Below are 23,260 nucleotides of genomic sequence, written 5' to 3' on the forward strand. Positions count from 1 at the left end.
GGGATTGCTGGGTCGTATGGTAGCGCTATTTGTAGTTTCTAAGGAACCTCCATACTGTTCTCCATAGTGGCTGTATCAATTTACATTCCCACCAACAGTGCAAGAGGGTTCCCTTTTCTCCACACCCTCTCCAGCATTTATTGTTTGTAGATTTTTTGATGATGGCCCTTCTGACTGGTGTGAGATGATATCTCATTGTAGTTTTGATTTGCATTTCTCTAATGATTAATGATATTGAACATTCTTTCATGTGTTTGTTGGCAATCTGTGTATCTTCTTTGGAGAAATGTCTGTTTAGGTCTTCTGCCCATTTTTGGATTGGGTTGTTTGTTTCTTTGATATTGAGCTGCATGAGCTGCTTGTAAATTTTGGAGATTAATCCTTTGTCAGTTGCTTCATTGGCAAATATTTTGTCTCATTCTGACGGTTGTCTTTTGGTCTTGTTTATGGTTTCCTTTGCTGTGCAAAAGCTTTGAAGTTTCATTAGGTCCCATTTGTTTATTTTTGTTTTTATTTCCATTTCTCTAGGAGGGGGATCAAAAAGGATCTTGCTGTGAATTAAGTCATAGAGTGTTCTGCCTATGTTTTCCTCTAAGAGTTTGATAGTGTCTGGCCTTACATTTAGGTCTTTAATCCATTTTGAGTTTATTTTTGTGTATTGTGTTAGGGAGTGTTCTCATTTCATTCTTTTACATGTAGCTGTCCAGTTTTCCCAGCACCACTTATTGAAGAGGCTGTCTTTTCTCCATTGTATACTCTTGCCTCCTTTGTCAAAGATAAGGTGACCATATGTGTGTGGGTTTATCTCTGGGCTTTCTATCCTGTTCCATTGATCTATATTTCTGTTTTTGTGCCAGTACCATACTGTCTTGATTACTGTAGCTTTGTAGTATAGTCTGAAGTCAGGGAGCCTGATTCCTCCAGCTCCGTTTTTCTTTCTCAAGATTGCTTTGGCTATTCGGGGTCTTTTGTGTTTCCATACAAATTGTGAAATTTTTTGTTCTAGTTCTGAATACATATTAAAATTTGAGAAGCCCCGTAACAGAACTCGACTGGAGGAACTGGTACAAAAATAGGTGAAGTTAATAAGTGATATAGAAAAATTAATAAAAATAAAACCACTAGTAACTAGGATCCAACTTGCACCCCCTAAATTTGTAGCATCAGAGGGACCTCTCTTCTGTTGGCTACATAAATAAGAATGAAAAATTTTAACTAAAGTATGGTCTTGGGTAGACAGCTCTCTAATGTAAGTTCTCTATGAGTCTAGTACTTGGCTATGCCTAATTTGACAGAACTAGGCAAACTTACAGTTGCAAAAATTAAACAAGTTTTATGGAAAATTTTCTTGATTGGTAATAAATTCTGGGATTAAATCTAAGAATACAGATCTGGATTAAGTTGTATTTTTCTTTAACTGGCTATACCAAATATCTCTCCTTTACCTAACATCAATCTAATATTTAGTACTGGTGTCAGCTAGTGATAATGCTTTAATCACCTAACAATTTTGAAAGCCTTGATATACACCTTGATACAATCTAATCAGAAATCTTAAATCTTATATTCAATAAAAATCTAGATGTCTTCCATGCTATAAAACTTATCAAATAGATTAATGGTTAAATAAAATGATTATATATATTTTTCCTCTCACTGTAAAAGAACACGAGCAGGCAAATTTTTCATATCCTTTTGTGATTGAATGCAAAGACAATATCAGAGCATTTGGAGCTATAATAAACCCCATAAAAACTTTTTCATTACAGCCAGAGCAATAATGAATATTGCCCCGTATCTGGCATCTTATCCTATTTATAGAGCCCATTTAGGGTTTTTTTGGCTGTGCTGGGAGACTTACAGGATCTTAGTTCCCTGACCAGGGATCGAACCCGGGCCACTGCAGTGAAAGTGCCAAGTCCTAACTAACCACTGGACTGCCAGGGAATTCCCCCATTTAAAAAATTTTTTTATTTATTTATTTTTGGCTGCTTTGGGTCTTCATTGCTGCAGGCGGGCTTTCTCTAGCTGCGGTGAGTGGGGGCTACTCCTCATTGCAGTGCTTGGGCTTCTCATTGGTGCGGCTTCTCTTGCTGTGGAGCACGGGCTCTAGGTGTGCGGGCTTCAGTAGTTGTGGCACACGGGCTTAGTTGCTCCACGGCATGTGGGGTCTTCCCAGACCAGGGCTCGAACCCGTGTCCCCTGCATTGGCAGGCGGATTCTTAACCACTGCACCACCAGGGAAGCCCCCGCCATTTGTTTTTATAAGATGCATAAATTAATACGGAAATACAGTCTACAGCTTGGAAGTTACAACATTTGTGCCGAAAACTGCAGCAGGGGACTTCCCTGGTGGCGCAGTGGTTAAGACTCCGCGTCATGATCTGTCAGTGGCCCTTTCCCTTAATGCCTTCAGAAGGCTTTCCTTTCTTTCTTTTTTTTTTTTTTTATAAATTTATTTATTTATTTATTTTTAGCAGTGTTGGGTCTTCATTTCTGTGCGAGGGCTTTCTCCAGTCGCAGCGAGCGGGGGCCGCTCTTCATCGTGGTGCGCGGGCCTCTCACTGTCGCGGCCTCTCCCATTGCGGAGCGCAGGCTCAGTAGTGTGGCTCACGGGCTTAGTTGATCCGCGGCATGTGGGATCTTCCCCGACCAGGGCTCGAACCCGTGTACCGTGCATTAGCAGGCGGATTCCCAACGACTGCGCCACCAGGGAAGCCCATCCTTTCCTGAATTAAGCTAAGTTGTAGTCACCCAATCTTTTGCAGCTGTTTTTCCCTTTGAATATCTTTTTACAAGCTCATTCGCGGTAAGCTTGTAAAACAATGAAGACTAAAGAACCATGATGTTAATTCATTTGTTTACAATGGAAAATATTCCTGGCTTGAGAACTGGTGCTGGGCACAACCAAACAGGTTTGAGGTTGGGTATTTTTTTAACGGATGTTTCCATTTGGCAGGAAACAGATTGCATACGGGGGAGTGGGGGGCAGGCATTTTGTTTATTTAATAAGAGTATTTTAAATGGCCAGGGAATGTCTACTTTTGTGGAGAGGCTGCCAAAGAGCCATTGCGCCTTAACCAACCCCCACACCCCCGCCCAGGCAAATTCATATGTTAAAGTCTTAACCTCTAGTACCTCAGAATGTGACTGAATTTGGAGATAGGTCCTTTAAAGAGGTAATTAAGGTAAAATTAAGTCATATGGATGAAGCCTAATTCAATACAACTGGTCCTTATAAGAAGAGACACAGGACACATTACATAGGACACAGACGTGCACACATGAGGAAAGACCATGATCTACTTCTAGAACATAAATGTCTAGTTTAAGCCACCCAGTTTGTGGCCTTTTGTTGTGGCACCCAGAGCAGACTAATACAAGAGGTGAATGGCTGGAATGGAAAGCCTTTCTGGGGGACCCATGCTCCAAATGCACACCCCATTGCTATCATCTCTTCCAGCTGATCTGGAAGGACATGAGCAAGAGGGGCTTCGGACAGTGTGGGAAAAAGTCACCTATGCACCCAAGACATGCAACAGAGGAGCAGAAAACAGGCCCCAAGAACAAGGACAGAAGCCTCCCTCTCCCCTGCAAGTTTTAAACTTCAGAAAATAGGTGAGCAAGGAGGCCATAAACCACAACGTGGAAACACAACCAGCTTGAGAAGCTACTGATTTAAGCAAGGATGGAAATTGGCAGAAATGTCTGTGGGAAGTGTCCTTCAGAAAGGTGAGGGTGGACCCTGGGAGGGGTGGGAAAGAGCAGTGAGGATGGCCTGCTGCTGATAATAAAGGATGCAACATTACAGAGAACAGTAATAATGATGAAACATGTCTGGCCTAATAGGATCCTGCCTTTTTAGGGGCCTTGTGGGGAGGCCGTTCCCCACTCTGAGGCATCGGATCAGTGCCTTCTCAGGCGGACAGGGCCCTAGCAGAGGGTGCAGAGCCTCACCTGCAGGATGGGAGCCAGGAAGACAGAGATCCCTGTCAGGATGAAGACAATGGTGCCGGTCACTCTCTGTTCCCTGGCAGAAAAGAACACATGGTCAGGGTGGATTGGGAGATGCTCCATGACCATTGCAGCCCTCTGTGGGCACTTGAAGGTTGTGTCCGAGGCTCTGGCCTCTGCCTTGCTGCCCCGTTCCAGAGAGTAAACCAGTGACGTGAGGACCAGCTGCCTGGCACATGGGAAGAGAGGGAATCCAACTGAGGTGAGGGCATTTGTAGGGGTGTTCAGGAGGTTATCCAGTGCAGTGACTAACAGGGGGTGCTTGAGCCAGAACAGCTTGGGTTGAATCCTGGCTCTGCCACTTACTAGCTGTGTGGCATCAGGCAAGGCCCTAAATGTCTTCAGCATTAGTAGAACATGACTAATAGCACGCACCTCAGGGGTTGTTGGGAGGATGAAGTGGGATATGAAGTGCTCATTATCCCTGCCTTTTGATTATAATAAGATCCCACGCTTGTAAAGCACGACAGATGAGGATTTAAGGGAATGGGGCCTGGCTGCTGGCAGAGCAGATATCAGGGGCTGGAGGGCAGGTATGTTTTCTGGAGCACTCAGACCCAGGCACAAGTCCAGGGGAAGCTTGGGGCTCTGGGGCAGATTGCTCAGGCCCAGCCATCTGGGGCTCAGGGGTTGGGGAGAGGACCCTGCCCTGACCATAGGAACCTTGCTCAGGGCTGGCCGGGCAGCCCAGGAATTCCGAGGTAGTGAGGAGAAGCTCTTAGGACAGCCATGTATGAGAATGCCAGGGTCTGATGTGGGCTCACCCCAGAGGTCCGAAGCGGTGGAAAATGCGCTTCCCTGCCTGAAACATTCGCATGAGAGGAGGGGCGAGTGAAGGAACGGAAGTGACAGGTCATGGGCCACAGCCCAGGGGGTGGGAGTGGTCCTGGAAAGGCTTTCTGGAGGAATGGAGATTGAGCAGGACCCGAACCCTGCTTTGGGGTATTTGGGGGACGGCATTGCTAGGGAGTCTTGAAAAGGAGACAAAGAGTCAGGTCAGAAGGGGATCTGTGGGATCTCTTGAGCAGCCTATACAGGTGAGAGGTGAGAGCATGTGTAGGGGCTGGGGTGTACTGACTGGAATCTATTAAGAAGAAAGCACCACTTAAAACTGACTTTTCGTCTCCCTCTTCCCTCCCTTCAGGGATATCACTCCTATCCCTGTGGCTCCGGGGTTATTAGAGAAGGGGCCCTATTCACCCAAATACCTTGATGGTAAGAAAAACCATGAAAAACATGCTTTCTCTCCCCACTACCCCCAATCTGACCACTCTTTCCCAGGTGGTCCACCACCTACCTGACCCCCAGGAACTGCGGCTGCTCCCCAGGGGCGCTGGTCTCCGTCTCCATCTTGAGGCTGTCGATGTGGGCAATGGAGATGACCGTGGCAGCCACGTACCAGGGGAGCCCCATGAAGGAGCAGAGAGCCATGAGGATGCCCACCCAGAACAGGTCCAGATGGTAGCCAGCAGCCTTCTGCAGGGGCAGTGGGAGGGAGGAAGCTGTCTAGGGAGCCTGTTCCCAGCCACCTGTTGGGGTGGGGTGGGGGAGACAGAACTCTCCCAAGGCAGCCATTTTGTGGAACATGTTTTGAGGGCTCCCCGTGGGCTTCTACACAGCACCCTGAGAGGACTGCCACCCTGAGGTGATCAGGCCTCACCAACCCCAGGGTTTGGTGAACCAGGGAACTGAGGCAGGTAAGGGAGGAGAGGGGTGTTCAGGCTTGGAGAGGCCCTGGGTTTGGGTCCTTGGGAAGAAGTGCTCCTACCCAGCAGCCCAGTATCTCTATAATTCCCTAATGAGGGGTCCCAAGTGGGGCAGGCCTAGACCAAGCCGAGAGTGACCCAGGCTGGGATGGGGGAGAGAGTAGTCTGGGTCTCCTCAGACTCAGAGGCAGGGAGGACAGTTGGCGGGGCCAGGAAGGCTATGGATGCTCCTCTACCTTATGGTTCTGGGTCAAAATCCCCTTGTTAGGATCTGTTCAGACTCCCAAGTTCACTGTCAGGAGACAGGGCGGGAGGGTCACTTTGGGAGAAGCAAGGAGCCGTGCCCAGTGGCCCATCCTGGGCTTGGTCCTGGTCCTTGGAGCCTCCCCGCTGGCCCTTCTGGCCTTACCCACATCTGGAGGTCACATTCTCCCCACCCCCGGAACTCCAGTCTTCTGCCCTCATAGTTTGCTTCACAAATGGCCCAACATGTTGAAAGAAGCACGTCCTCCCTCCTTCATTCCTTCTGACTCTGTGGAAAGAAAGAGATTGTGCCCCTCCTCCTAGCACCAGCCTTACCCTCAGCTTGTTCTCCTTCCGGTTGACTATGACGGCCGTGATCTGCTGGTCCATGAAGATCAGGATGGTCACCAGCAGGGCGGGCAGGATGCTTACCAGGTACACCCACCATGGGTTCTTCCCAAAGGGGGCCACGAACCAGCCTCGATCAGGCCGCGTGGGCTGAGCAGAGCAAAGGAGAAGGCCCTTTTCTCTCTCCCTTGTCCCGGTGCACTTGTTGTCTAGCCCGCTCTCCCAGACTTCCCGCTATTCCCACACCTGGGGTACTTTTCAAGTGCAATCTTATCCCTTAAAGACATTAGGCACCTGCAACTCTAAAGAGACCCCGGAGGCACAGACTTGGGAAGGGCAGTGGTGTCTACAGAACAAAGGAGATGATTTGTTGCAGCCGCCATGGGCTTGTCTGGGAAACAGGGAGGTGCAGAGTCAGGGGGCATTGGTAGACAGCTTGTGGTCACTAATTGCAAAAGATGTTAACAAGAAATGGCAATGAGGCCCAACAGCAAGAAAAAAGAAAATGATGGGCCCAATGCCTGATGCTTTCTGCCTCTTCTCTGAGTCATCTGTCTGGGGAGGTTATAGAATTGTCTGTAAAACACCAAACATTAATTTAGACTTGCATATTAAGAATAAAGGATTGGGCTTCCCTGGTGGCGCAGTGGTTGAGAGTCCGCCTGCAGTTGCAGGGGACGCGGGTTCGTGCCCCGGTCCGGGAAAATCCCACATGCCGCGGAGTGGCTGGGCCCGTGAGCCATGGCCTCTGAGCCTGCGCGTCCGGAGCCTGTGCTCCGCAACGGGAGAGGCCACAGCACTGAGAGGCCCGTGTACCACAAAAAAAAAAAAAAAAAAAGAATAAAGGATTATCTGTGCAGGAGCTGGGCTGAAGTTTACCTTTTGTTTACCTCAGAGAAAGAAGTACTTTAAATTTCAAGGCCAACATGAGTTTTATGAGATGTTTAAGCTGAAATAATATTGCAAAGGTCAAGCCCTCAAAGGCAGGGAGGGTCAATTCTAGAACCTGTACCTCCCAGTCCAGTTTAGACGGGTCGAGCTCCTTGTGAGGGAGCAGGGCTCACGCGGAGCTACAAGCAAATGGCACCAACTCTAGACTAATGGGAAATTCTGAAGCAGTGGTTCCCAAACTTAAGCAGGCCCCAGAATCTCCTGGAGGGCTTGTTAAATTCAAAGCCCTGAACCCCACCCCCAGACTTTCTGATTCCATGGGTTTCAAGTAGAGCTGATAATTTGCATTTCTAACAAGTTCCCAGATGAGGGCGAGATGCTAGTCTGGGGACCACACTTTGAGGATCACTGTTTTGTTTTGTTTTTGTTTGTTTGTTTGTTTTTGGCCTCGCCGCATGGCTTGCGGGATCTCAGTTCCCCGACCAGGGAATGAACCATAGCAGTGAACGCCCAGAATCCTAACCACTAGGCCACCAGGGAACTCCCGAGGATCACTGTTTTAAAGGATCATTTTCAGAAGATGGCCCAACTTGTAGACTGCCATGAGTGAGGGAATTGTAAACCTGTAAGTGGAAATCAAGGGGCTTCAGCTGGGCTGGAGAGTAGATTCCGGCACCTTCCCCATTCTGTGGCTACACAGCAGGAGTTCATCGTGGATATATGTGGTTTGAGGAAACCACTATCTCAAAGGACCGCCCCTAGCAGGCCGTGTGGGAAGGGTGGAGCATACAGAGAACCCACGTGGTTACTTGGCTGAGCACATAAAAATTTGATCAGCATAGAGGGGAAAGGATCTGCAGCTGGTGGGCGGGAGGAGAGAATGCACAGAGCAGGGGCCCTGGGCAAACCTTGATGACGCTGGGCACGAGCAGCTTGGGGGTTGCCAGGCCAAAACAGGCATCAATTCCACAGAACAGCAGGATGGAGAAAATGATGGAAAAGTCAGCTACTAGGGCCCGAACCTGCAGAAAAGAGATGAGCAAGTCAGAGGAGCTCCTGCCCACTCCAGGCAGACCCCATCCTCCAGTAGTGAAGAGGAGAGCTGCTGAGAGCTTGAGCTCCAGAGTCAGAAGACCCATCTTCAGCTGTCTCAGAGAGTGCCAGTCACTCTCTAAGTTGGATGAACCTGGTGACACTCCCACCCATCACTTTTCATTTCCAATACTTGGTTTTCCAAGACCTTTGCGTTTTTACCAAACTGATGGCTCTGAAATGGTATGATCTCATTCTTCTCTGCAACACTAAATTCCAGGTAGCAACATGGCACTTTGTAAGTATTAATTTGAGGGGGAAAAAAGGTGGTGATAAAAGAATATGACGCTAACATGAATTTTACTTCATCCTTCAGGCAACAGATATTCTCAGATGCAGTCACTGCTCTGGAATTTTTATATAAAAGGCAACTTAGGGATATGATCTGGTTGGAAGTTGGAAGGAAGGGAGGGAATTTGTCTCGAGGATGCATTCGTGTTGCAAGTACACTATTTTTTGCTCAGTTTGTATTTTGTAAATCTTCCCCAGAAGTCTTTTATTTAGTCTTTACAAAATATTGGCAAAAATTCAATTATTCATATCAAAGATATTTTTCATCATCATCACTATTATTATTGGAAGTAGTTGTAGTAGAAAATTTATTTAAGATGGCTTTAGAAGAGTGCACATGTGGTTTCTGTTAGAAGAGCATTGCTAAAAATCTTCCCAGTGCCCCTCCTCATTTCATAACTGTTGCTCACATATGCAAGTGCTGTTTTGATTAATAAATTCTTGATTCTAGCCACAAAACAGTTAGAAAATGAAATTAAAATAGCAGTTAGCATTTACAATAGGTAAAAAAAAAAAAAACAAGTACCTAGGAATAAATCCAATAAAAAATATGCAAGACCTCAAGATCAAAACCTACAAAATATTATGGACAGAGAAAAAAAAAGACCTTAATAGGGACTTCCCTAGTGGGACAGTGGTTAAGAACTCGCCTGCCAATGCAGGGGACACGGGTTCGAGCCCTGGTTCAGGAAGACCCCACATGGCTGTGGAGCAACTAAGCCCATGCACCACAATTACTGAGCCTGCGCTCTAGAGCCCATGAGCCACAACTACTGAGCCCGTGCACCACAAATACTGAAGCCCGCACACCTAGAGCCAATGCTCTGCAACAAGAGAAGCCACCGCAATGAGAAGCCCTCGCACCGCAACGAGGAGTATCTCCCGCTCGCCACAACTAGAGAAAGCCGTGTGCAGCAACGAAGATGCAACGCAGCCAAAGATAAATAAATAAAATAAATAAATAAAAGACCTTAATAAATGGCAAGGTATACCATATTCAAGGAATTTACACCTCTCAGAATTTGAGAGGTGTAAATTCTCCCCAAATTGACATTTAGAGTCAATATAATTCTATCAAAATTCCAATAAGTTTTTATTTTGGTGAAATTTTAGATTCTAAAATTTATGTGGAAATACAAAGGGCCAAGGCATTATTGAAAAAGAAGGACAAAGAGGGAAAGTTTGGTCTGTAAGATATACAGACTTATTATCAGTTTTAGAAATGAAGACTGTGATATTGGCATACAAATAAATCAGTGAAACAGAATAAAGAACCTTGAAACAGATCCCATCACACGTGAACATTTGATATATGGCAAGGGAAGCACTGCAGAGTAGTGGGAAAAGGATGGTCTTTTTAAAAAAAAATAGTGCTGGCAGGGAGATCAGCTCAGTGCTTTGTGAGGACCTAGACGGTAGGGTAGGGAGGGTGGGTGGGAGGCTCAAGAGGGAGGGGATATATGTATGCATATAGCTGATTCACTTTGTTGTACAGCAGAAACTAACACAACATTGTAAAGCAATTATACTCCAATAAAGATGTAAAAAAAAAAAGAAGTATAAACATAATGTACACATGAAACTTATATAATGTTATAAACAAATGTTACCTAAGTAAATAAAATTTCCTCTTTAGTTTGTAAAAATAAAATAAAAATTTAAAGTGCTAGAACAATTGGCTATCTAAATAAAAAACAAACACTTTCTCACACTATATGTTAAAAGCAATTCTGGTAGATTATAGATTTAACATGAAAGGAAAAACAATGAAGCTTTGAGAAGATACCATAGGAGAATATCTTCTATCCAATATTTTCCTTGAGGAAAAATTGGATATATTTGATTACAGTGAAGCTAAGAATTTCTATTAATCAAAAGATACCATTAAGAAAGTAAAAAGGTCAGTCATAGAGCAGAAGATACTTGCAACACATATGATCACAAAAATGTTTCTATCCAGAATATATAAAGAGTTGCAAATTGGAAAGAAAAAGACAGACAACCCAGATGAAAATGTGCAAGAGATTTAAACAGGCTCTTACAAGAAGAAAGTCAATGGTCATCTAGAGTCTGTCATACAGAGTGAAGTAAGTCAGAAAGAGAAAAACAAATACTGTATGCTAACACATATATATGGAATAAAAAAAAAAAGAAATGGTCATGAAAAACCTAGGGGCAGGACAGGAATAAAGATGCAGACCTACTAGAGAATGGACTTGAGGACACAAGGAGGGGGAAGGGTAAGCTGGAACAAAGTGAGAGAGTGGCATGGACATATATACACTACCAAATGTAAAATCGATAGCTAATGGGAAGCAGCTGCATAGCACAGGGAGATCAGCTCGGTGCTTTGTGACCACATAGAGGGGTGGGATAGGAGGGTGGGAGGGAGGGAGACGCAAGAGGGAAGAGATATGGGGACCTATGTATATGTATAGCTGATTCACTTTGTTATAAACCAGAAATTAACACACCATTGTAAAGCAATAATACTCCAATAAAGATCTTTAAAAAAGATAACAGTGACTTCTTTATAAGTCACTTCTTTTAAAATTACAACTCAGTATAAAAAGAAAAAAGAAAGTCAATAGTCATATGTCCATTAAACACATGATAAGATTTTCAACTTCATTAGTCATTGGGGAAATAAAAGGAAAAAACCCACAATATACTACTAGGCTAAAGATAAAAGTCTGACAATATCAAGTGTTGTCATGGGGCTTGACAACAAGGGAACCCAGTTCTCTCTGATCCAAAGTCTGTGTTCTTAACTTGAAAAAACCTCAGTGAGCAAGTGCTGATGTGGTGTCCATTCCAACAGTTGGACCAGAACCCTCTCAGGGACTCAGTGGTGGCTTCCATGTGAACTGTCTGACTGTAGGGTGAAGTTACCTTGGTAGGGAAATAGCGGCTGAATTTGAACTTCTTCAGGGTCAGGGTCATGGAGTATGTCCCGAAGAAAAGGATGAAGGACATGAGTGCCAAGTCTGGGATGAACTGGCAGGAATTCCCAAGTAGGCGCCCACCATAGTTCAAACACTCCTTTTTGCTCAGCAGGGACCAGTCCAACGCTGTGAGGTTAAGGGGGTTGTACTTGCAGACCAAGACAGGAGAGAAACAGTCAGGGCCTTCCTGGGAGGTCAGCTGTTTCCTCCCCACTGCAGTTTCCAGGCAGCCCACGCACCCCTCCCACCCTCCAAGGGGCCCCAGCCCTCCTGCCCCCATGATAGTGCCCAGCAACAGAGTGATGGTCCTGGGAACAGGCTGTTTCGAGGAATGACCTGCCTTCTTCATTGTGTTCTAGGATGTACTGCTTTGTGAGTGAGGAGGAGAAGTGCAGGACTGGCTCCCATCTCAGTCAATCAACCATGGGTCCTGTCCACAACTCCTTCCTGGAGTGTCTCACATTTATCCTCCCCTTTCCTTCTTCTATGCACACACTTTTTGTGTGCATAGAAGAAGGAAAGGGGCTCACACCCAATGTATAATAAAATTTAATTTATATTTTGAAAAATAAATGTGCAAATATTCAGGAACCTACATAATGAAGTAAACAGATGTTTGCAACTAGCCATAATGTATGTTTGTATTAAGAGAAGTGTGGTAGTTTGATATAATAACAGTCCCCAATGGGTCATGGCTCCCTGTGTCCACACTCCTTTGTGATGTGACATCAACCGTCCTCCCATCAAAAGGTGATTCCCCTTTGAATCTTAGCTGGCCCTGGGCCTGCTTAGATCAATAGACCAATAGAATGGGGATCAACAGACCAAGACAATGCGAATGCCCCCTGCAATGTAGCCATGCCTCTACTGCCCCACTGATCTGGCCCAACATCTCTGTCTTGACTTATTTCTCCTGATTTCCCTGTGTGATGCCCCACCCTCACTCTGTCTCAGCAGGACTGGTCCACCCACTGTCCTCAGGACAGATTTTGTGCTTTTCCTCTTGTACCCTTCTGTCTATGCTGGTCCCTAGGCTTGGAATGTGCTATTCTCTACGGAACCAACTTTCCCAACCTTCAAGACCAGATCGCGTTCTACTTTCTCTATGAGGCTTTCTTCTCCAGTTTGTAGAGTGCGTCCTGCCTCCACTGCTGGAAGGATGCATTTGACCTATATTTGACGCATGGCACGCTCTACTTGTGCTGCCCGTTACTTTTTCAGGTTAATCTCCACATGCATATTACAAGCAGGTTGGAGGGCAAGGACCACATTTGTTTCTTAGATGTTTTTCGAACCATCACATCACCCGCACACAGCGCCTTACACATAGTAAGTATTCATACATAGGCGCTGACTGATTCCATTTTTCCTCCCTCAAAATCAGATATTTGAGAAAATCTTAGGTTAAATTGCCATTCAGCAGTCAGCTGCCTGTGCAGGGGTAAGTTAAGAGGCAAGCGTAGGGACACTAAAAGTCCAAAAGTCTCCTCCCAGTACCTACCAGGTGCTACCCTTCACCTGGTTTTCTACTTCCCACCGTTAGTGCCACTTAGGCTAGGTGTCTTCTCCTGACGGCCACTGCTCATCATTATTGGGAAAGGCAGACCAGACCAGGGGCCCTCGGAGACACATGAGTGCAAAGGACAGATGAGATTCAGAGAGGGGGGAGCAATAATAAGCTTTCTGGGGCTGGAGGGTAGCATTGTTGGTTAGGAACTGGGAGTCCTCGGTACAAAGGCAGGGAAGAAGGCAGAAAGATGGACGGGAAAGTTTACAGCCTTGCACAGCCCTACTTACCATTCCTCACCTCAACCCCACCGCACCCCCCCCCGCCCCCCACCCCCGTCGTGTGTGTGTGTGTGTGTGTGTGTGTGTGTGTGTGTGTGTGAGGGAGGGAGGAGGGGGAGGTTTGTGCACAAGGATTTAAAAAAATGAGACAAAATAGGATTTTGACAGTATATACTTAAAAATATTCATTTTCACAGCTCTGCGGGTGACCCTGGTGTGGGTATGCAGCAGGGTTAATCTCTGCAAGTCTGGTCTAAGTTTCCCAAATCTTCTCAATCTCCCCACAAACATAAGCCCTTGCGTGTCTGACATGAAGAAAGGACTTACCAGAGAAGTGTTGGTGTTTGGTGGCGACGTGGCTGAAGCATTGAATGCGGTTGTATTCGCTGTGGATGAGCACAGGACATGGGGGAGGGTCAGCAACTGCTGGGTGGGGATCCTGCACCCCACCCCGGGCCCCACTCCTTCCCATTTCCTTCCAGTTCCTTAGAGACAAGGACTGGCTTTCATTGTGAGGGCAGCTGCACCCTTCACTCTCCTCGCTTTGCTCAGGGAGGGCAGGGGTGGTGGGAGGGAGCCTGGGTCACAGCGCCGACAGTCTAGCTGGGCCAGGTTAGGACAGCTCCTGTCTGACATGGAAGGGCTGGCTTTAAAAACTGCTGCCAAGGCAAGATGCTAACACAAGTGGGTAAATAATGTGCCTTGTGAATCCCTACCACCCACTTGACAAATGTCTGTGCTCTTAGACTTAATTAACATTTTCAAAGAACTTAACTCTTTGCCACGCACTGTGCCAAACCCTTACATACGTCATCTTGCTAAGTTCCTAACTCCCCAAGAAATTTCCACATTTTAAAGATGAGGTAACTGAGGCCCAGAGAGACTAAGTAACCTGCCCATTGCCCAAGGTCACACAACTCACTCTTGGGGGAGCCGTTATCCATCCCAGGCAGGCTGGCCCAGAGCCCACACACCTCCCAGCTCTACACGACGAGCTTCCTTCCCTGCCCTGCTCCCCTCCACATACACTTCCTTTCTCTCCTGCCCTGTCCATATATATATATTTTTTTCAGGTCAGCTGGGCCTGTAAGAACTTGTTGGGTATCTTCCCTAATCTGCCCATTAAATGCTAGCTGAGGAAAATTAAACCTGGGCCCAGGACTTGAAGGAGAATCAGGACCTCAGAGGTGCTGCTCTCAGCTGTTCACTCTGCATCCCTTGTCCACAATCCCCTGCCCCAGCCTCAGTGTCCCTAAGTGGAACAGAGGAGGGTTCCCTTCAGGGGCCATGAGACGAGTTGAGAGGAACTATAATCCCCTGCTTGAGGGATGCAGCCATTTATTAAAAAGGCAGCTTTGGAGGTCACCCTCTCTCTTGCTCCTGCACTGCATGCATAGAGGAGAAGGGCCAGGTTCTCCTCGCCTTCGTCCTCCAAGCGAAGACTGACTAAGCAGATCTTCTGCAGCTGACTTAAGGAGGGAGGGAGGAGGCTCAGCCAGTTTGCTAGCAATCATCTAAATGCATCGCAAACCCCATTGAACTCCTGCTAGGAACCCAGAGGGAATAAGAGTTTATTCCTGAAGCTTCCTTCAACCTCTAACAAACTTGTCATGGGGTGGATGTGATCACAGGGCCCTTCTATGTCGCTTACTTCTGGGGCAGTTGGGGCTGGGAGTGGCTAAGGGATTCAGTCTTGACCTAGGGCAGAATATTCTGAGAAGTTCTACAAACCCAGAGTTTTGTTACAACTATTCTGAAGAACGCTTCACTTAAGAGAAATCAGGGACATCTACTGCCTTTCCTCACACTACTGACCAAAAGAACACGATGCACAGTTAACAATGGAGCAGGGAAGGCGAGCAGGAAGGCTGACTCAGGGGTCCCCTCACAGATGCTACAGGACCCCCAGGTAACACTCGAGCCTGGTGAGTGTAGATGCGCTTCCATTGCCCAAGGTTGTCAGATCAGACATTCTTTTGACGTCTTCTGCTTAGGCTTTGCCATTCTTTTATATCGAGAACTTTGTGAGGTTTATCTGAAAGCCACTTTGAGATGAGGAAGGAAGAACCATAACATGGAAAATCCTAGAAAGGGTCCAAGTATCAAATATTTTTAAATTCTAGTGTTTACAAAGTGGTACTCACTTGGGATTGAAAGCAGCCAAGTCAGTGTGTGCAGCATCCATAAATAGAATACAAATCAGTTACAATGGAAACAAGATTAGATTAAAAAGCGTGCCCCGAAACAAGCTCTGACTGATAAAGAGTGACAACGAGGGACAGCGTGCCACAGTCAAACTGGGTTTTGCAGTAGCACTAGGATTATGGAACAGTGAGTAAACGAGTGGCCCATGGACTGGGAAAGAAACCCTCCTAGTTAGCTCCCCCCTCCCCAGGGTCCTAAACATCTAGAATTTTCCCTTTCATATTCTCCTAATCAAAACTAACTTGTCCTGTTTCCAGTTCCTTTACTCTCCATGAAGACACTGAAAACCTAATCTCACTATGGCTAGTTGCTAATAATGACTCAGTTTAAGAGAGCAGTAGTTCTCAAACTTAAGCATACGTGAGAATCACCCAGAAGGCTTGTTAATATACAGCTGTCTCTATCCCAGAGTTTCTGATTCAGCAGGTCTGGGGTGGGGCCTGAGAATTTGCATTTCTAACAAGTTCCCAGACAGTTCTGATGCTGCTTCCAGGGACCAACGTTGAGAATCATGGCAATAGCATGACCCAAAAGAATGAGGTGACATTAGGCACCTGGGCAAGGCCAGAGGGGACACTATTTGGAGGTAGGTGGATCCTATTATAGTTCTCAAATCCTACCTGATGTGCCCTGTTCCTAGGGCACCCCTATGTTTGGTTTCTCCTGTGGACAGATGATTCCCAGAATGGCCGAAGTTCCACATACGACCCTAGAATTTGGACCATTTCTGAAAGAAATTAAGGATGTGTACTTCCAAAAGCCACGTTTGTGGGAACACTTGTGTTCAGCGCAATGGATCTGTAGTCCAGAGGGTGTGAGCAGAAAACAAAAGTGCCCTGATGGGGCTCAGTCCACAGAGGTGGGATTTGCTCTACCGTGTGATGACAAGAGCCTGCAGGTAGGATCTCCTCGCTCCCCTGGGCAAGCAACAGGCCCTGGCTCAGGACAACAGACAGCTTCACCTACTGCTGGGTTTTAATGAAATAACTCAAAATGAATTATAGAAAAAAGAAGAAGAGAAAAAAATTGTCTCGATATCTTTACAAATTCAGAGCAGTGACAGAGGGTGAGAGGGTACAACCAAAACTATGTCCCCTGATGTCAGAACAACTTTATCTTTACAAGGCCTAGTCTAAAGCAGAGTGCACAATAATTGTGCAACAAATATTTCTGGTTGACTTGTCAATATTTTTTATCGGTCGTATGCATTGAGGTGCTGAACAAAATGGTAACTACTTATGTGAAATGCCAACCGAACCTGAGTATAGATATGAAAACCTCACAAGCGTTCCATGAGACCGGAAGGGCCAGCATTGATATCCTCTAGGGGAACTGACATCTGGTGTGACCTTGGGTGTCTCTGGACCTCAGTTTTCTCTGTGAGTCCAGCCTGGTGGTGCTAAGAGGTATGTGGATGGCTCTCTAGCCTCCACTCTATAGCCTCCTGGGCACTCAGCACGTCCCACTGAAAGCTCTTAGGGGCATGATTCTGACTGCGAAAGAGGCCAGTGGTTCAGCTATGGAAAGTCCTAAATTTACAGATGACACTTTTTTGGTCAGAAAGGGACTTCACAGGAATGGGTTGACCATTTGGTTGATTCAGCCTCCCACCCAGCACAGGGATCCTTTTTACGATACCTCTGGCAGATGGATATCCAGGTAGTGTCCAAGAAGCTTGCTACCACCCGAGGGGACGAATACCTCTCAGGGTGGTGGCTTCCACCACTGTTAAGATATACCTTGAACTCAGCCAGCGTTTGGCTCCTGGAGATTTTGTTCTTCAGCCCTCATTCTGCATCTTATAGTTACACGGGGTGAATCTGGCCCCTCTGTGTCATGACAGACTTTCTCTCATACCTCTCTAAAAGCCTGGATAACCCCCAGGTTCTCGAACCATTCTTTAATGACATAGTTGCCAGGTCCTCCTCCACCCTGACTAGTCCTCCACCCTGGACATGTCCCCATCTGTAGGGATGTTCATCCCTCTGGTGTGAACACACTGGCAGTGATGTGTCAGGGGGCACTCACGGTGTCATGTGCTCATGGAGCTGGGAGGGACTTTAGGCTCCATCAGGTCTACCTCGGGCCTAGAGCAGGCCTCTGGCCTGAGTAGCATTTCTGACTGGTGTGGCCTCCACATTACTCCACGCTGAGGCCAAGCGTGCCTTCTTCCCTCCCTGGGGTATCGCTATCACTGCTTCCTCCTGACTACGACCCTGGGCTCTGGTATTGTGATCTTCATTAGAGTTCCTGTCCCCTTGATTTCCTTCCCAAAACTGGTTTAAGACCCTGTATTTGCTCCTTTGGGACAGAAGGTCCTTGGCTGAACAGCCCCTCCCAGGCAGGCTGATGTTCCTGCCTTTGAGTAGACAACGGGGTGGAGGGGAGGGGCAGAGGGGGAGTGGGTGTTAGAGGGGAGTGGGTAGTGGGTGGGGGCCTAGGGCACCTCTGGGTTTACCGGTCACCTGTGTCGGGGGCGACGCACTCGCATTTGTAGATGGTGATAGAGTCAGGCTTGAAGTTCACGTTGATGGGGTAGTACTTGAAGGCACCGATCATCTTCTTAATGGCATCGTAGATGAAGATGAAACTGATGAGGGTGGAGAAGCCCTCCTCAGTGAAGCGGGTGATATACTTGATGATAAAGCTGGCGTCTGCGGCCACCAGGATGAGGCACTGGACAGCTGAGTGTAGGCCAATCCAGAGGCGGAACTCCATGTAGTCCAGGCCATTGCCTCTGGAGAGCAGAGGGAATCGAAGGGCCTCCAGCCCAAGGCTCTTGGCTGTGCTCGGCTCCCCAGACCCACCCTGGGTGCCTCATCTGCCCCTCCTGTGGCACAGATGCCCTCCTAGGAAGTACAAGAGGATTGGGGATGGGGACAGTTCCCGGGCGGGGTTGTCTGGTCTTTGAGAATTCTGGGAAAGGCTCCCATGGGGTGGCAGAAAGGTGCTCACACACTTCGGTTCTTACACATTTGGTAACAAACACCAGAGCGAATGAAGAACAGGGAATTTCAGAATGACACAGCTGGAGCAGACCTTAGAAACGGGCTCATGTTGTGGGTGAGGCAACTGAGCCCAGAGCTGCGTGAGTCAGGGTGTAGCCTTTCAACCTCCAGCCTGAAACCTTTTTATACACCGCATTGACTTTCAAGTCACAATTGCTCATGAGCAGAGCAGTGTGAATTCTCTCCTCTCGTCTTGCCTGGATTTCTCCCCATGGGCTGTGCTAATATGCACTAAGGTGGCTGAAAGGCAGATATCGGAGGGAATCAGGAGGGACCACCTGGCCGTGCCTCCTAGGGGTAAAGACGGCTTTGGTACCTTCTCACCCCACCTCCCCCCTTGGGGCTCTTCCCCTACTCCAACCTTGGCATACTGTCCCAAGTGTGAGAGCAGGCACTGGGGGCCACCAAGGGCACCTACTTGCTGAAGTCGAAGAGGAGCTTCTCGAAGATGAGGATGGGCCCTGTGCTACTGAGGATGATGAGAGGCTGTCCCGAGAAGAGGCAGAACAAGGAGCCAGCCATGGCAGTGCCCAGGAAACTCTCCATCACTCCCTGGGGGCATGAGGAGTGTTAAGCTCAGTAGGGGTGTGAGAAAGGGGCCTCTCTGACAGGTTAGAACCCAGTTATCTCAGCAAGGGCCACAATGCTCGTCCTTTATCCTAGGTCCTCTCCTGCTCAAATTCTGCTCCCCATCTCTGACTCCACAACCTCACATAATTGCCAAGCATCACTCTCTAATAATTCTAGGTCCCGTGTGACTTCCTTTTGTCACCCTAGGGCCTAGAAAACAGGGCTGCCAATGGTCGTGCTTGTTCCTGTGCCCATTCTACTCCCAGAGGACAGTCCATTCATCCACCCAATCATTTATTAATTCAAAGATCTAGTAGGTGCTTTTAGAGGTCAGACCATTCATTCATTCATTCATTCAAAAATCTATTAAGGGCCTACTGTGTATCAGGCATTGTGCTAGACATTGAGGACCCATGAACAAACAACATAATGCATCGTCGTTCTAGTGGGAGATACACCCAAGAAACTAGGCGATTTCCATACAGCATACCACTACTGACATTTCAGGCTAGATAATCCTTTGTTGTAGGGAGCTATCCTGTGCATTGTAGGATGTTTATTAGCATCTCAGTAGCACCTCACCTCCCAGTTATAAAAACCCAAACTGTCTCTAGATGCTACCCAATGTCTCCTAGGGGTCAAAATCGTCTCTTGTTAAGAACCACTGCCAAGAAATATGACAAGCTGGGATAAGGTAGGAGCATACAGTAAGAGTGAAGGGTTGGTCAGGAAAGCCTCCCAAGAGGTAGATACACGGAAGCCGAGAACCAAAAAATGAGCAGAGAATTGACCAGGAGAATAGGGTAAGTGGATGAGAAAGAGTGTGCCGGGAAGGGCAACAGTAGGCACAAAGGCTGGAGCTAAAAGGGAGCATGTCTTTGAAGACCCGAGAGATGATCAGGATTGATGGAAAACAGAATGCAGATGAGTGAGGAGGACAGGAATCTGAGAAAGGGAATGCTGGGAGATGAGGCTTGAGAGGCAAGTAGGACCATGTCATGAGGGCTACTGGGGGAAGCTGGGATTTATGAGTCAAGGATGATGTGTGAATATCTGGGTCAACCATGGTGTCGCTCACTGGCTGCGGGGAGCAGCAGGTCTGGAGGGAAGGTAATGGATGCAATGTTGGCCCTGTGAGTTGGGGGATCCCGAAGGGCAGCTATGTGGACATGCCCAGGAGGCAGCCGGATACTGAATCTGCTGCTCAGAAGAGTGGTGTGGGCTGGAGATAGGCACTCATCTTAATTTGTCTGGGAAAGTGGGTCTTCACCTTGGTGCTCTGAGCTTTCCAGTGATACTATCCCAAAGGCCCCCAGTGGAGAAGACCCTTGTCTGGGTCTCAGGCTAGTGTCTCTGCTGAACTGTTTTCCCCAGGTATACCTGTGTTGTTGTCATGGTAGACATTTCTAAAAATGTCTTAACTTCAAGCTAAGAATTTAAGGTTAGTTTTTTAAAAAGTATGGGAAGAAGGTCACAATTAGCAACTCAATTAATTGCACTCATTAAATTCGTTAAACCACCAGTAGGAAAAGTACCAACTAACAAAGCAGATGATTTCCCCTTAAACATTTGCTCTATTTATATAATCTTTAAATTTGGTCTTTAGTAATATGATTTAGCTTTAGACCTTTTAATTATGCCAGCTTGTTATTATTTTTCTCAAGGGTAAAGGATTACAAAAAGTGATGGTCTGAACCTGGATGGTAGGTCAAACCCAAACCTTGGTTTTGGGATTATGGGAATAAGCTCCTTACCACTACCTGGTGGCAGCAGATTTTTCTGAGGTTTGCATGCGTGTCCCCAGCTCACACACACCTGATAATTGTCAGTGGCATCCCCCAGAAGCCCACCAAAGGTGATTGCGTTGGTAATGCAGCCGAGGTAGATGAATAGGATGGCAGAGATGGACTGAATGTGGAAGCCATCGTAGAAGTCACTTGGGAACCAGGGCAGCTTCCTCTTGACATCCAGACACAGGCCACCGAAGAACCTGCTCAAGACAGGCCCAGACACTGCTTTCTCACCACAGACACCAGTGCAGGGGCAGGGCTATTTACAGGAGCCTGCGGAGTCTGCAGTGAGGAGGGGAACTTGACTAGGGGTGGATGGGGAGAGGGATCTTTCCACCAGAACATTTAAGACCAGGGAAGAGTTCTGTCATTAGACTGAGTTTGTGGTTGGCACCATCTCCACTGGGAAGGGTGGTCACAGACAGCCTGGGTGGGAGAGGGAAAGCCTTATGGGAATATGTATTGGGGTAGACCTAACATTTCACAGGGAATGGAAATCCTGGGGACCATAGATGGCTATCCTCCTCACGTCCCTGATCATCCGCAGGGTGCCTGTGCTTGGTAAACATAGGTGTGTCCAGCTTTAGGAGATGGAGAGATCCTGGTTTATAACAGGTTCATCAAGGGCAGATTCTGAACCTTATAACTGGTTTCCTTGCTTTGTGGAACAAACAAGTGGGGAATTTTAGGTTTAGGGAGAATGTTTACTGGGGATGCTAGTCTCCATAGCTCCTAACACAGTGCTTAGCACAGAGCAGGTTTTCTCAACCTTGGTACTGTTGACATTTTGGACTGGATAATTCTTTGTTTGGGGGAGGGCAGTCCTGTGCACGGGAGGATGTTGAGCAGCATCCCTGGTCTCTATCTGCCAGATACCAGTAGCATCTCCCCTCCAGCTGGGACAAACAAAAATGTCTCTGAACATTGCCAAATGTCCCCTGGGTGAGGATGGGAGTGGGGAGTAGGTAAAGTTGGGAACCACTGGCGGGCAGAGAGCCAAGGGCATAAAAAAAACATGACTCGTTCTCAAAGTTATGATTTACACATAGCTTTGCAGGGCTGTGTCCTTTCCTAAATTCAGATCTACCCAAGTTATTCTAAGAGCTGGCAAAGAAACGAAAGCCAGGAAAATTTTCTATTGTTTTCTTTTAAAACAAGTTTTTTGACTAGGTAACAAAAGGTTAAAAAAATTCAAAAGGTATTCTTATGGATTGAATTATGTCCCCCCAAAAGATATATCAAAATTCTAACCTGTAACTGTGACCTTATTTTGTACAGTTAATCAAGTTAAGATGAATTCATTAGGGTGGGCCCTAATCCAATATGACTGGTGTCCTCATAAGAAGAGGAAAATGCTATACGAAGACAGAAACACAGGAAGAACACCATCTGAGGACACAGACAGAGATGGGAATGGTGCAGCTGCAAGCCAAGGAACACCAAGGACTGCTGGCTACCACCAGAAGCTACAGAGAGGCGAGGAAGGATTCCACCCAGAATCTCAGAGGGAGGATGGCCCTGCTGACACCTTGATTTGGAAATTCTAGACTCTAGACTGTGAGAGAATAAATTTCTACTGTTTAAACCACCCAGACCGTGATACTTTGTTTCCGCAGCCCTAGGAAACTAATACAGGTAACGAAGGGTGTCCTGAGAAAAGTTTGGGTTCCTCCACTAGCTTCCCCTTTCCTGCCAGATCCAGGAGGGGCTTTGAGGGCTGGGGAGGAAAAGAGTGCATTGGCCAGATCCCAAGGCCAGGAGTGGGTGCTGCTGACAGAGGTGGAGAAGGTGGGTGAGGAGAAGAGAAATCTAAGACAACTGGTGTCGCTGTCAGGCCTGGAGTGGGCACCTTCCTGTCCAGATGAGCTCTTCCCCGATCTCGTGCACGGTTGGCATCTCTCCATCATCCCCACTGCTCCCTCCGCCGGCCCCACTGCCGCCACCGCCTGCAGCGCTGCCGCCTCCAGCCCCTCCGCCGCTTCCCGTCACAGAGCCGTTCATCTGACCTAGCTCAGTCAGGGAGAACACGGATTTCCTGGAAGGAGAAGGGCGACAGGGGACCGTGGGGCTCCCAATCCTAGGAAGAGATCAGCACCTCCAGGACTGTCCTCACAACTCCTTTACCTTTCTAACATCATCACATAGCTTAAAATACAGAGAAAAATGCAGAGAATGATCTAGCAACACCCACACACAGATCACCCAGGTTTTACAGATGGTCACATTCAGCATATTTGCTTCTGATTTTTTTTTTCAGAGAAATAAAGTGAGACTGAAAAAAAAAAGTATAAACCCATGTAGGCTGACATCTTTCTTTCAAATCCAAAAAAAGAAACGGACAGACTGAAAGCTCCCTCTGACCCGGCTCC

General features: G+C 47.1%; 1 protein-coding gene across 1 annotated transcript in view; it reads right to left on the reverse strand.

The window, feature by feature from the left end:
• The window catches only part of SLC4A5 (solute carrier family 4 member 5), a 122,973-nt gene that overhangs the window by 14,621 nt on the left and 85,092 nt on the right, over positions 1–23,260 (reverse strand). The window contains exons 12-21 of the mRNA XM_032652627.1: positions 22,741–22,926; positions 20,917–21,091; positions 18,950–19,083; positions 17,989–18,260; positions 13,646–13,704; positions 11,478–11,678; positions 8,111–8,224; positions 6,300–6,461; positions 5,312–5,490; positions 3,958–4,030 (exon numbers count right to left, since the gene is read on the reverse strand). Of these exons, the coding sequence (XP_032508518.1) occupies positions 3,958–4,030; positions 5,312–5,490; positions 6,300–6,461; positions 8,111–8,224; positions 11,478–11,678; positions 13,646–13,704; positions 17,989–18,260; positions 18,950–19,083; positions 20,917–21,091; positions 22,741–22,926 (1,555 nt within the window). The remainder of the gene's footprint in view (positions 1–3,957; positions 4,031–5,311; positions 5,491–6,299; positions 6,462–8,110; positions 8,225–11,477; positions 11,679–13,645; positions 13,705–17,988; positions 18,261–18,949; positions 19,084–20,916; positions 21,092–22,740; positions 22,927–23,260) is intronic.

The sequence above is a fragment of the Phocoena sinus genome, chromosome 13, assembly GCF_008692025.1.
Source record: "Phocoena sinus isolate mPhoSin1 chromosome 13, mPhoSin1.pri, whole genome shotgun sequence".
NCBI classification, from domain to species: Eukaryota; Metazoa; Chordata; class Mammalia; order Artiodactyla; family Phocoenidae; genus Phocoena; species Phocoena sinus.